This window comes from Hydra vulgaris, chromosome 07, assembly GCF_038396675.1.
Source record: "Hydra vulgaris chromosome 07, alternate assembly HydraT2T_AEP".
Classification (NCBI taxonomy): Eukaryota; Metazoa; Cnidaria; class Hydrozoa; order Anthoathecata; family Hydridae; genus Hydra; species Hydra vulgaris.
The window spans coordinates 26,577,448-26,592,500 of record NC_088926.1 but is presented as its reverse complement, the minus strand read 5'-3'; the positions used below and the strand labels follow the sequence as shown (position 1 = coordinate 26,592,500).

Sequence of the window (15,053 nt, the reverse complement as noted above, 5' to 3'; positions counted from 1 at the left end):
AAAACAAACTTAGTTTAACCTTTATTCAAACTTAGTTTCGTTTGCATAAACGAAATTAAGTTTGAATAAAGGTTTAAATTAAAAAAAGAATTTGTTCAATTAAAATTAATATTTATGATTTAAAATTAGAAAATCATTAACCTATTATTAAAAATTTTATCAATAATAAAATCAATATTAACTTGAAAGGTAATACACAAAACTAATGATAAACATTTTAATGATAAATATTTTCAAGATATTCAAACTGTGGCGTGAAAAAATTGTATCAGTTTCTGTCACGTCAGGATCATTATGATAACTCTGTTACTGGTTACATGTTATCCAGCAGATAACTAGAGATGTTGTGTCAAAAAAACATAAAAACACTTTTTTTAAGCAGGTGCTAACACTGGGTTTTTAGACAGACTAAAGAAGTAATCAGAAAATTTCTGTCAACCAGGTTCACACCTCTTCTTCATCTATTAGGCTGGCATAGATATAAACTTATGTTATATTGTTTCCTGCCTACACTGGACCATCTTAAAAGCCAATTAGCAGAACTGAGGCAACTGCATAGCTTTTTGCTAGGGGTGGTATGCACTATCTATGAATAAGTCAAGTTCTTATATAAACATGAAACATGACCATAGTATCTATAAAAATGAAACATAAAAAATCTTGCCACCAACTAATTGTTTTAATTTACAAATTTTTGTGGTCTTCGAAGTAACATTTTATCTGATAAAGTTTACCTTTTTCAAAATTCACCCGACCTTTTATTTTTGTGAGACTAGTTTAAATTCAGCTGTTTCATTTTCTCATTTTCAAACATTTTGTCTTGAATCTAATAACTTACTTTCTAACATTCAATATGGATTTTAATTATCTCACTATACAACTGACTCTGCAACTGTTGTAACTAAAAAGTTCTATTCTGCATTAAATGGAGTCAGTGAAGCAAAAGCTATTACTCTTGACATACCAAAGCTTTTGATAAAGTTTGGCATGCTGATCTTCTTCATAAACTTGCTTTATATGGTGTATCTGGGAAATTTTTTGATATTATCAAATCATTTCTTTCTAAACCCATCATTTAAACTGTCCATAAAGGATAACACTCTTCCCTATATGCTGATGCATATAAAGTCATCACTTTTTAATCACTTTAGAAGAGGCAGCTGATCACGAGTTGATCAGCTGATCACGAGTGGCATTTCTTATTTGTATCAGCTTGAAGTTGCTGGCGAATTTTAATTTAAACAAAACGTAGTTGTTTCCCACTGAGAATTATTGTAATGTTGTTGATATTCCCATATTGATAAATGGCAACAATTATTTATTTTTAGGTTTATCTTATATTAGTGACCATTGCAAAGTTAGCATCTGGTCTTTTTTTTTCCACATCATACATTTTGTTACTTTTGATTCCATTCTCTATCTCTATAAATCTCTTATTTGTCCATGTATGGAACACTGTATTTGACTCTTATTTATCCATGTATGTATTTTCACATTTGGGCTTGTTCTTTCTAATGATGGCTTTTCTCTATTTTTCTAGATGAGGTTGACAAAAAAAGAGAAAACAACAGGAAAACAATTTGCAAAAACAAATCTTGAACTTTTTCCCTGATATTTGTCTTAATTTAACTTTAACTAATGGCTTTCTCAATTTTTTTGAAAGTTTTTTCTTTTGTATGGGTGATGACTTAAAAAGATTAAGAACCTTTGTATTGCAAAAATATACATTTAAACTTGTATTTACGGAAGACATGGAAATCCTTGAAAGATCAGAAATCCGGAAAAACTTAATGTTTAAAGAAATATCAGGAATTCTGGACATTTCCGGAAAAAAGATAGTCCATGTACAATTTACAGTTTTTTGACAATTAATTTCTTGCTCTTTAACTTTACTCTTTTTTTCTGATAATTCCCAATTTAAATAGTAGTTGCTTGCAGTTTAGCTATGAGTTATAAGGTTTTTTGATGTTCAAGGAAAAAAACTGGATTAGGGGGCATCCATAAAGTATGTACGCAGATATGATGGGGGAGAGGGGGATTAACAAAAAACATACAAATGCGTACAAGGGGAGGGGGTGTTCAAGACAGCGAGTACGTACGCTGTTTGACTATCTTTCTCAAAAATTATTCCTAAAACTTGATCTGTATATTAACAAAAAGCAATGAACTTCTCGAATGTAGAAAATCTTGTTTTTTTCTGACTTCGGTCACTGAAAGATAATAGAAAGCGAGCGATTGCTGTTCAAATTATTTTTCAGTAAAGTCGATTGGACATTAAAAGCAAATTTTTTTTTAATTTTTTTTTTTTTAATTACGCAACCTGGTTTTTATCTTTTCAATTAAAACACTACAACAAATCAATTTTTATCATTTTAAATTAATATTTTATTATTAACTTTTAATAAACAATGTACTACTTCAAATTATCATTAAAGTTAAAATGCATTTTTTCTGATTATAAAAACAACTATTTTAATGCTAATAGAGACCAATACTTTTCATTGCAAATTGTAACTGCAATTAATTTGAGTCAAGTTATTTTTTTTACGTTTTTCGCTTTAACGACACTAAATCTTATTATTAAATCATTTATTTTCAAATAAACAAAAACTTTTATCTTTCTATTTGAATAACTGAATGCTTTGCAACAAAAAAAACAAACATTTTATTTCCGAGATGTCAAACCAATTTGTTGGGAACGAGAAAAAGTATCTTCAACTCCTTAAGTTATATAAGAAAGCATATTCAACACTTGAAAAACAAAAGCAGTATCAGCATGCACATGAGTTGTGGAAAATAGTATAATATGATCAGTCTTTGTATGAAAAAAAAGTAAACGAATTAAAAGTGAAAGCAACAAAGTCAAAAGGATCAATCATGTCATTCTGAGGAAATGCTTTATCACCGCCTAGCAAAAAGAAAAAAGATATCCATCCAGTGTCCTCTTCGTCAAATAAAATACAAAGATTTCCAAATGCAACTACGACAGAACCTGAAAGGATTGAACTAAGTAAGCTATTTTTTGTAACAATTTACAAACTTTTTCTCTCGTGATTTTTTATATATTAAATTCAACCGAATTGGTAATTAAACTACATTGTACGACTATATCACAATTGCATAGTTTTATTCATCATAATTGGACAACTCGACCAATTTCTCTACATCAAATCTCTATAATTATCAAGATTTATAGCAGTTCATTTTTGGATACTTCCTAATTTAGATTTAACATAGAAAGAGATGGAAGGAGCGAATCCGGCGCAAGTTAAAAGTCGGAAGAAATTCTCAGATCTTGAATCGCAGCTTTCATCCTTGATAATCGTACGCGATTATGGTTGAAAGAAAGCATAAGAAGAGAAAAAACAAATTTGGACAGGTAAATGTTAAGAGATATATCAAATAGAGCTTATTTAAGAATATAGAAAGATGCCTTGGCCATAAAAACCAAACTTTTAAACAGGTATAAACTTTCAAACTTTTATTGTCAATAAGAATTTCTAATTGAGGATTTACAAAGTTCGCAGAATCCAGGAAACCTTAAGTATAGAAGGTTTTATAACGGAAGATTTGTGTAATATTTTGTTTTCTGATTGATTCGTGAATCGGCACGACAAAGAAAACAAAGACAAAAACTTAAAGAGGGCATCAAAACAAATTGTAAAAACAACCTTGAAGTATCAAGTGCTTTGAAACAGTTTATGCGAAACCATCCTGGACAATCACAGCTCGAAATTGATCAACCAGAACTTTTATCAAAAATCATAAAAATTGTGCAAAATACGTCAGCAGCAGAAGAGCCTTGAAGAACAGAATGTCTTCGTAGTGTCTCCAGTTTGGATGATCTTCAGAAAGAGCAGACAAAGATAGGCTTCAACTTGATTAGAAGTGGTTTGTACCTTATACCTTGTACCTTTGTCTTTTACCACAACGTGGAAACACTTTTGAAGGTAAAAAGCATGTCAACACAGTTCCAGTGAAGCTACTATGTCCAGAACATTCGTTGCGAAAAGAAATAATGATAGAATGTTTGCCAAATCTTTTATTGATGACATGTTTGAAGTTTGCAAATTGTTTGGACCAAAAGCTGTGCTTTTCATGTCCAATGATGATAAAGTAAGAGTACCGTTGGGCTTTATTGCTGCAAGCCTTCAAGCGCCGTTGCTGATGCATATAGAATACAAGGTCAAACTTATGGATCATGACTTTGTCGTTGGCCCACAGCACAAGTTAATCCCATCTGTGTATGGCATATGCAAAGTTAACAATAATGGAAATGTATCCAACAGTGGAGATACTTTCATACGCATAAGAAGTGGGAAACACGATACATCGAATGCTTTTACACATGCTTTTGATGTTAGGGAGCTTTTTGAAACTAAGTTGGTTAGACATAAACCAATTATGTTAATGGAGACTGATGGAGCTTGCTGGATTTAGATGTCTTGCTTCATGGTGTGAATGCGGCTGGGCTTTCAGGCTTCAACCCCATTGAAAGAGAAATGGCACCTCTTTCTCGGGATTTGGCTGGAATAGTTCTTCCCCATGATTATTTTGGAACTTTGATTCTTCTGGGAAGACAATCAACCAAGAACTGGAGGTAAAAAACTTCAAAAAAGCGGTTGACGTTTTATCCCAAGATTGGAAGAAAACTGTCATCGACGGTTATCTTGTTTATTGCCAGGCAGTACCAGTTGGGAAAGCATTTAAACCGCCGAATCCTGATCCTGTTTGGATAGAGAAACATTGCCAGCAATCGCAATACTGTTTACAAATTGTGAAATGCCAGGACAAGTTGTTGTTCATCGTTTGAAACAAATTGGCTGAATACCATCCCCAAACATTTCATTCCATTTCCGGCCATCTACAAGTACTGCGAGAATGATTATAAAGCGATGGAACTGTCTCGAAATTTTAAAAAAGTATCAAACCATTCAAACTTTGCACCTTTAGCGCAAAGGCTTAAAGTACAAAATTATACTATTTGATCTGTATTGTCCTTCATTGGAAAAAAAGCTTTTAAACGGAATTTGCAACAAATGCAACAAATACTGGCTAAACAAAGCTGCAATGAATCGACACAAAAATGCACACAAAAAACAAAAGATAAAGATTGAAATGAAGAGTGATTTAAGTGAAAGTGAAGAAGTCAGTGAGGAGATTACCAATGAAAGATTAGAAGCAGAGTTCATGCCTGACTTCAACGACATTTTTTAAATTTATTTAAGTCACCATTTTTGGAAATATAAAAGGCTAAATATAAAATACTTGCAACATGAATCCTTTTTAAATCATTTTTCTTTTCTTTTGTTAATAATTGCCTTTTTTTTAGTTAAGTACAGAAAAATCTTTAACTAAAAATGTCGATCTTTTTTGTATTTAATGTTTTTTTTTTGGGTGGGGGGTGGGAATCATACTTTTTAAATAAATAATGCATACGTAAGCAGAGAAGGAGGGGTAAAGCATACAAGTGCGTACAAGGGGAGAGGGGAGGATGGGGGGTCCAAAAGCATTGATTTTACTGTGTACGTACTTTATGGACATCCCCTTAATAAAAGCTTTGATAGCATGAAAGGACAGAAACAGTAAAAGAATGCAACTTGTTGAATAATAAGCCATGCAAGAATGAGTTTTGGTATATCATTATGGAGATGATAGCTTGTTTGAGCATTGACCATGATTGTATTTCAAGAAAAAAGAAAGAAATGCAACCTTACAACAATGGGAGAGTGGCTTAAGCTCGACAGATAAAGCAGGTCTAATTACATTTAAAATGTGCTTTTAGACTTTGTCTAAAAGTAAGAGGGTTGTTATTCCTCAATATAGGAATGCCAAAAATATTGCAACATTTTTTTTCAGTAAATAAATGAGTTTTGTTGTCTAACAAAAATTGTGGATCTTAAGTCCAGAAATTAAATACATAAAGCTACTGCAAGTCTCAGATTGTTACAGAAGAGAGATCAGATTTAAAATCGGCTGCTTGTTCTAAGCAATTAAAAAGTGAAGATTTTTAGTCTAGACAATAGTGTAATGTTGAGTCATCAGCAAATAGAACCACTTTAGATTTCATGAAGATCGATATTGTAGATAAGAAACAATACAGGAGCAACGATAAAACCTAGTGGCACAAAGTTTAGTAAAAATTGAAGAGAGTTCTTGAGAACACTTTTTTAAGACTATGATCAAAATCTATTCTGGAGCGCAAACTGTAGAAGTTGTTTAATTGAAAATTAACTTGTGCATTGAAAGCCAGAGTGATTTTGATGTTTAACAATGGGTTAATCTGTTCAACTGTCAGGAAGAATAAGACCATTATATTCAAGAGCCATATTAGAGTAAGACTTCTTTGCAAATAACTCTGCTTTATTCTGGGGAGAAGTAAAAAAATCAGACCCATGAATTAGAGATTAAATGTTAGACTTTAGTTAATGACATTATTAAAGACTAACCAAAAGTCTCTAGAACCTAACATCTGATATAAGATACAAGATTTAGGAAAATGAGAATAACAGAGCTTAACATTAGACAGGACTTTTTTACATAGGCTTCTTGCAATAATAAAAGGACATTTGTTCTTAAGAGAAATGTTCTTGTAAAAAAAAATGAAAAAATGATTAATGTTTAATAAAGCAACTGCTCAAGATGGTGAAAAATGTGGAGTAGAATGGGGCTTGACTTAAAATTGAAGAGAAGTAATAAAAGCTTCCAAACTTTTATTCCAGAAAGAATAAAAGCTTCCAAGATCCACTTTATGCATACAAATTATGGATATAAATATATATGTTTGCTATTTATTTAGATGCTGGCATACAATATCCTTTCATTGTTATATAAACTTTAGTATTTATATGGTGTAGTATTTGCTGAAAGATAAGATGATCAGATGGATGTGTGGTGTGACTCTAGCAAGACAAGAAAAGGAGGTATAATCTTAGACAGATTAGAAAAAACATTGTATCAAACAAGGTTTGTTAGAAAAGATAAAAGAAATTTAAGTATCAGCATGTAGAGAGGTAGCAGCTTCAGTAGAAAATGGTAGTAGTAGAAGTAAGAAAACTTAAAGAGAATGCCTTACATTGTATAAATGAGCTTTAGTTAAAAAAAAAAACTCTACATTGTTTATATTAAAGAAACAGCATAAATAAGGAAGGCTAAAAGCTGATGATGATGATAATAATGATAATGATAATGATGATGATAACAATGATGATTATGATGATCATGTTAATCATAGTGATGTTATATTTTGTATATAGTTTTGTATATTGTTTAAATTAATGAAATTAAAAATCAACAAAGATGTGCTATGGAAAAATCAGTGTCAGCTGTGTTATGGTATTGCAGCGATAATGGCATGTGAAATTTAATAATTATAAATAATACTAAACACAAAGTTATGTATATAAGAAAAAAACAAATAATAACATTTACAAACACAAATATAAGATAAATGGTCAAGAATTACAGGAAACTGTACCCTAGCGTGACCTTGGTATTATAATTACAAACAACTTGAAATAGGAAAAGAATGCTAAAAAGCTGCGTCAAAAGCATAATTCTATTCTTGGAATATTCACAGGGTTCCTACAGGGTCATTGGTATAAAATAGGACATTTAAAAAAAAAAAAAAAGGACTGTTGAGGCCTAAAAAACAGGATTTTTAATAAATGAATAATTCATTTATTGAAGCATTATATCCTTTTAAATCTTGTACACATCATTTGTAAGACTTCATCTTAAAAAGTTTCTTCAGCATGGAATCCTTACAGGAAAAAAGTATTTTTTCCTGTAAAGATTCCATGTAAGACATTCAGTTGAACACAAATATTTGTTCCTTTAACTTCCCTTAACAATAGAAGAATAAGAGAAATGGTAACTGATTCTTTGAAAATTTCTAACAGCTAAATTAACTGTATGGGCATCAGTTCGAAGGAAGAACTTCTTTTAAATATAAGATAAACATTTTGAAATTGAAAAACCCTCTCTCAATATACATTTAAAATTATATACCATTATTATACCAAAATAAGTTTTCTTATTTATTTAAATATTTTATTATATTTCTTAAAACTTTTATTATAAATTACTTTACACCTATATAAAGTTTTTTGATGCACAGTTATTATTTATTTTATAATTTTTTTTTCATTTTTTTGACATCAAAATCATACAGAACCTGACAAATTTTGAAAGCTATTTTAAAAAAAGAGTCAAAAAACTTTAACTAACATTACCAGTACAAATTTACACTGAAATATGTTTATGTAAACACTTACTTCATGTAAACACTTACTTCATACTCCTCGTCTGAATAACTGACTTGATTGTTCAGCTATAAGTGAAAATTGTTACGTAAATAATGACAGAAAAGTAACTAATGAAAAAACAAAGTGAACCAGGATAAAAAATCTTTTTTTTTTATACAAATATATATATATATATATATATATATATATATATATATATATATATATATATACATATATATATATATATATATATATATATATATATATATATATATATATAAATATATATATATATATATAAAGTATTCTTCCATAAAAAAAAGTAAAACCATGTTTTTTTTTAATTAGTTTAAAAGATTATATTTAATTAATTACTAAATTATGCAATTAATTCAAATATTTTTATTCTTTTGCTATCACTTTTTTAGTTTTTTTTTCTTCTTTCTTGATTTAAAGAAACTTATGAGCCTATAGTTATTATACTTGTTATTACTTATAATTTAATAAAGAAAAATATAAACAATGATTTACAGATACAGGTAAATATACCTTTCCAAATTTCGCAAATGGGTATTCTTTCCCATCTTCTTGCTTCCTACGCCAATGGTAAAGCATTAGATTGTCTGATCTGGCTGGATTTAAAAATGAGGTCCACCTCCATTGTCGCACAATGCTGCGCCCAATTTTTGCTTTAGGCTGTTTATAGCTAAAACCAGTGTCAGTTGGTGCAAGTGTTGGAGGATCCCTATGTTATATATACTATATAATATATGTTATATATAAAAACTAAAAACTAAACAATTTGAACTTTTCAAAATTTTAACCACATTCATTAATAATGTTACTGATAAAAATTCAGGAGATTTTTTTTATTTTTAAAGGAATATTTTTTATATTTTTTAAATATGCTTATTATATTTAAGTGGAAAAACAAAAAAATATTGAGTTTCGAAATTAAGTAATAAAACCTACAAAAGTTTGCAAGATTACACAAGTTTCTTTTACATTTTTAAATTCAAATTGTTTGTAAATTTTTTGTTTTTAAAACATTAAGCTAAATGTTTTTTTTGCAATAATTTTTCCAATTAGGAAAAATATTGAAAAAAATTAATTTATGCTAAAAAATGTTTTTTTATTGCTTTGTTATAATAAATTTTTTGAATTTAAGGTGTTTTGAAACAAACGACGTGAATCCAGAAGAAGTGGTTTCCTTGCCCTACCGAGCCACCCTATTAACATTTATAATAACCATAAATTTAACTTTGTGAAATTATTTAGTATAACAAGAACATGAGAAATCTATTGAACCACATCGTGGACTTTGATAATTCCTACCTATAATCACTTTGTAGAAGTGCATACAATTCTCTGTGCATACCACCTGGTTTTTTAAATGTTCCTTCAGAAAGTCGCTTAATCTTCGGCTAGAAAAACAACATTTCAAGGTTAAACTTGAGAAAAGTGCTTTAAGTACCACAACTTAAACTAACAAAACTTTAAACCAGTTTATACACAAATTAATCAAGCCACATGTAAATAGTTGCAACTTTTTAAACAACTTAGTAATTTCTGCAACACCAAGAAACTTGACCAACTAAGTAGACTCATTTACAGCTTCTACTCCCTTATCCTATCTTTTATCCTTCTTCTATCTATTATCCTATTTCACTTTCTACTGAAAGTGAAATAGGATAATAAGCAGAATATATTTGAAATTTTATCAAAAAAAGATTATTTCAGAAGCCAAAAACTATTATTTAAAATGGTTTGCTATAATAAATATTGTAAAAAACTATTATAAGTTAAATAAAATAAAATATTTATAACAAATTAAAATATCTATAACAAATTCATGTCTGCTAATTTTAGTATAAAATAATAATTCATTTGTAACTAACCAATGACAATTACATTTTCTCTATATCAGCATATTAATCATTAATTTACTATATAACAGATATTTATAAGTTTTTATGCTGAGGCAAGAAAGTAAGCAGAAAAACTTGGATAGTGCATATATCAAAAAAACCAATTAAAATTTTAAGTCATAGAAACAGCATTTAAAAAAAAACATGAATTTTAATTATTTAAAAACCTTTAATACTGCAATCATAATTAAAGTAATCTATAAAAAGATTCACAAAATAGAAATATAAAAACAAACCTGTTTGTTTAATTGGCACTCTAAAGAATCCACACCCAAAATTTCTCTTGCATCAACCATTTTATACAGTGTTTTTTAGTACTTTAATACTACTCAATATTCAATGGTTGTTTTTTAGTTTACATTATAACTAAAATCAATATATTTATTATTTTTTCTGTAGGTTCTGTATTTTTCTGATAAATTAACTCTATCTATACCTAGTGCTATATATATATATATATATATATATATATATATATATATATATATATATATATATATATATATATATATATATATATATAGGGTGCGGAAAAAGTTCCCGTACAAAAATATAAACAGCAAAAACAGCAAATCTGTCTTTACAAGACGAGAAACAAATTACAATTAAGAATATGAAGGAATACAAAAGAATACTAAAAACACACTATATGTTGAAAGAAAACACCATACAGATAATTTGTTTAAATTATACTTTTGTGCGGGATCTTTTTCCACACCCTGTATATATAAACACACACACACATACACACATATATATATATTTTATTTTAAACATCTTTGCTTCCAACAAGGCTGCAAGCAACCACTAATTAAAGTTGGAAGTTACTGGAAGAGAAAAGATGAAGATTGTAGAGCAATATAACGATTGACAGACGACTTAAAGGATTGCAAATTATATGAATCAGGAAAGCAAGACGAAGGAAGCGAATTCCAAAGAGCTGATGTTTGAGAAAAAAAACTAAACGAATAAGCGTTTTTGGAGCACTTAGGAACAGTCACATAAAAAGGATGAGACTTAATTGAATGACGAGTAACACAAGAATGAATTTTAGTAGGTGGCACAAGAGAAGTTTGCTATTTAGGGCAGTGCCCATTATAGTATTTGTAGAAAAGTGAAAAAGAAGCAACATTACAATGATGTCATAATGGTTGGAGGTTGGCTGCAAGAGCAGGTCCAACTATGTTTACAATGCGTTTTTGCACCTTGTCAAAAAAGAGAAAGGGCCTCATTAGATGATCCGCCCCAGATATGGCAACAGTATTTCATACAAGGTTGGATTTGAGATTTATAGAGATAGAGAATAGAATCCGAAGTGTCCAGCTCGATAAAGAGATGCAACCTTAGCAGATGCTAATTTTGCAACAGATTTGATATATGGTTTCCAAGAAAGATCGGAAGTAAGAGTTGATTCTAGAAGATGAAGAGTAGATGACTCATCGAGTACATCACCGTTCATAAATATAAGAAGATCTAAATTGTTGCAATAATGATTGGCTGAAAAAAATTGAGTTTTATCTGTATCGAAGTTCACCAGCCACTGTGAGCCATATGCTATAGCAGAAGTGAGATCTTTTTCAAGCTCAAATGCCCCTTCCAACCAATCAGAAAGTGTTGGTTTCTTATCACGACAAGAATAAATGGTAGTATCATGGGAAAATAATGCCACCTTAGATGTGAGAATATCTGGAAGATCATTAATCTAAATTAAAAAGAGTATAGGGCCAAGGATAGAACCTTAAGGAGCCCCGAAGTAACAGAATAAGAAGTAAGAAGAAGAGTGCTGTCCATTGAGGACAACTTTTATACTACAATTGAAAAGAAAGGATTCAATAATCTTAAAGATGTTGCCAGATACACCATAAGAAGAAAGCTTATGGAGAAGACCAGCATGCCAAACTTTATCAAAAGCATTTGAAATGTCAAGAGCGATGGCCTTAACCTCTCCACCTTTATCTAATGCACAATAAAACCTATCAGTTATATATATATACAATATATTGGTGACCTCATTTTTCCTAATTCCGAGGGTTGATTATATATATAAATATAATATATATATTTTTTAAATGTTATTTTACCTCCCCAAAGCCATAAAGGCCACTACAGTCAAAGAGGCTGCTTTTTTATTTCTGGATTACAACCCTCTCTCAACTCTATAACTCCTAAACAGGAACCTTGACGAACAAGGCAGTTCCATGTAGAAACAAGTTGAGCGCAGCATTACTAGGGACATGGTGGGGATTGAACTTGGAACTTCTTGCTTATGAGGTGAGCGCTCTACAACACTACCACTTAAATGTTGAACAAATATTATTGAACCAACAATACAACAACACTAATACAAGGAACCAATAAGAAACAACAAACCAATAAAATACAACAAACCAATAAGAATAGAATAAAGATAATAAGATCAAGTTGTTGTAGATTTAAGTTTATCTTGTTAAAGACTAATTTGTTTTTTTAATGAAGCATTGAAGTTTGAAAACCTATTCATTTGCTCAATAAAGGGTTTTTATTTTTAGTTATATATTATAAGTTATTTTTATATATTTAGTTAAAAGGTTGTGTAAGCATAATCTATCAGTAAAAAGAAAATGTTCTTTTTGACTTTCATACCTTGCCTGATTTAATTATTACCTAACCCCATATCATAGTTGATACGAAGGTGAATTATTACCTAAACCCATATCATAGTTGATACAAAGGTGAATTATTACCTAACCCTATATCATAGTTGATACGAAAATGAATTATTACCTAACCCCATGTCATAGTTGATACGAAGGTGAATTATTACCTAACCCCATATCATAGTTGATACGATGGTCAGTTTTCAAACAATTTTTTATTTGGTACATTTGTAACAATAGTAATAAAATAAGACATAAGTTCAATCAGTTTAATTTATTTCAAATATAATATTTCATATATAATATTTAAACAATATAATTACTCCATATAATTTTTCAAACACAAATAATTTTCATAAATTTTTGTCTAATTTTTTAAAAAGAAATTTAATACTAACACAAAGATTGTTATATTATTGATGTAAAAAAAATAAAATAAATAAAGAACAATTTATGACCAAAAAATATTGAATTGGTAAACAAATATGATAAAAAAAACTCAACTTTAATAAACCCTAAATTGTTTATTGGAGGTTTTTTAATATTTTTTATATGATTTTTTTTTTCATAATACAACAATATTTTATTTATTATATAATAATTTTAGTATGCAATTATTTATTATAAACAATTTCATTAAAATTGTATAAAAAGAAAGAAAGAAAAAATAAAAAATAAAAAAGTTGTACAAATTCAAAAACAACAATGCAGTATAATAAAGAAAAATTTAAAAAGATTCTGAACAAAAACTAAGAAAGACATTTTAAAAATAAACAACTTATGTTATAACAGTTGGAGTTGTGCGTCCTGTAATCGAAGACAAGTTTGAAATTTGAAGAGCAATCTCTATTAAAGGCTTCAAAATAATCTAAAAAAAAAACTTTAACAATAACATATTGTTGCCTTTAAAAGTAGCAAGAGTTAAAAGTAAGAAAATATAAATAGATCTTATTGTAACCACACAATACTATTTTTTTATGGCTTTTAAGTCCTGATTTAAGAAAAAACAGTTTCTAGAACTAGAGAAAAAAAATTGAAGTGAAAGAATCAATAAACTTGAAGTAAATGAATCAATAAATGGCAATCAAGTTAAGCTATCATTATTTTGATACCGCCAAGTCATATCAAATAAACTTTTAGAATAGAGAACAAAATATTATATTTATTTTATAAGTGAACAGTTATTACAAAAATCTGCAAAAATTAGAGTATAATACTCATGCTTTGAAAATACAACTTTTTTTAAACTGTTAGTACCAAATTTAAGGGGGTTATAACAGTTGAAAAGGTTTTTTAAATTCTTTTTTTCAAATTATTTTTACAACAATTAAACACACACATCTAAAAAAGTACTAAATATATATTTCAAATAGAGTTTTCAACGCGGAAAGTGCAGAATTACCATAGCAAAAAAACAAAAAAAAACTGTTATTTTTGCTGCAACATTAGTACTAAAAAGTGGGTTGTACCAGATTATGTTCTGTTTGTGATTTTTGGATGGGTCTAGTTTTTTATTTAAATGGTGAACTAATTATCAATTTGCAGAATCACAGCATACTATATAACCAATGCATAGCTGAGACAAAAACTCTATCAACAAATCCATCTGCCCTATGAATAATCAGTGCTTGACAAAGAACATCATTTATCAAGTCATCATTTGGTCAAACAAACCGGATTACAAAGAAAAAAGTAAAATTTGGCTTCTGTGAAACTCCATTCAAATCTCGATATGCTAATCGCCTAAAATCTTTTAACATTAATAAATGAAATGATACTGAACTGTCTAAAGAAATTTTAAACATAAAAGACAAAAAGTTTGTATATGGAAAATTGCAAGACAATACAATTCATACAACTCTTCATCAAAAATCTGCAGTTTTTAACATATAAAGTTAAAAACCTATTGAAAAAATGAAGCAAGATGAATTCAAAATGCAGACAAGAATAAAATAAGTAAATGCTTACTTATGTGTATCTTGAGCATACAGCTTTTTCAGAAAAAGAAGAAAAAAACAAAGAATAATGGAAGAAAACATTGCTGCCCCATCCTAAACCCTCAGTCAATGTAGCAGCACTCCTTAGTGGCAGCTGACTATAAGATAATCTATGTATATACTGAAGCTCCCGACAGCAGGCTATTTCAGTGTGATGTCACAGTGATTATCTAAACACACATTTAGTTGTATATATATAGCTCATTATATATACATATATAATGCGCTAGTGATGTAGTAGCA

At 29.0% G+C, this 15,053-nt stretch overlaps 2 protein-coding genes across 2 annotated transcripts in view; both read right to left on the bottom strand.

Annotated features, from left to right (window-relative positions):
* LOC100203583 (DNA methyltransferase 1-associated protein 1) overlaps positions 1-10,621 on the bottom strand; it is a 22,749-nt gene extending 12,128 nt beyond the window's left edge. Inside the window, exons 1-4 of the mRNA XM_065801504.1 lie at positions 10,414-10,621; positions 9,585-9,673; positions 8,799-8,994; positions 8,294-8,332 (exon numbers count right to left, since the gene is read on the bottom strand). Of these exons, the coding sequence (XP_065657576.1) occupies positions 8,294-8,332; positions 8,799-8,994; positions 9,585-9,673; positions 10,414-10,473 (384 nt within the window). The 5' untranslated portion in view covers positions 10,474-10,621. The remainder of the gene's footprint in view (positions 1-8,293; positions 8,333-8,798; positions 8,995-9,584; positions 9,674-10,413) is intronic.
* Positions 10,622-13,369: 2,748 nt separating this feature from the next.
* Positions 13,370-15,053, bottom strand: part of LOC100214271 (phosphoglucomutase-1) — a 43,711-nt gene continuing 42,027 nt past the window's right edge. The window contains exon 12 of the mRNA XM_065801503.1: positions 13,370-13,681. Within this exon, the coding sequence (XP_065657575.1) occupies positions 13,592-13,681 (90 nt within the window). The 3' untranslated portion in view covers positions 13,370-13,591. The remainder of the gene's footprint in view (positions 13,682-15,053) is intronic.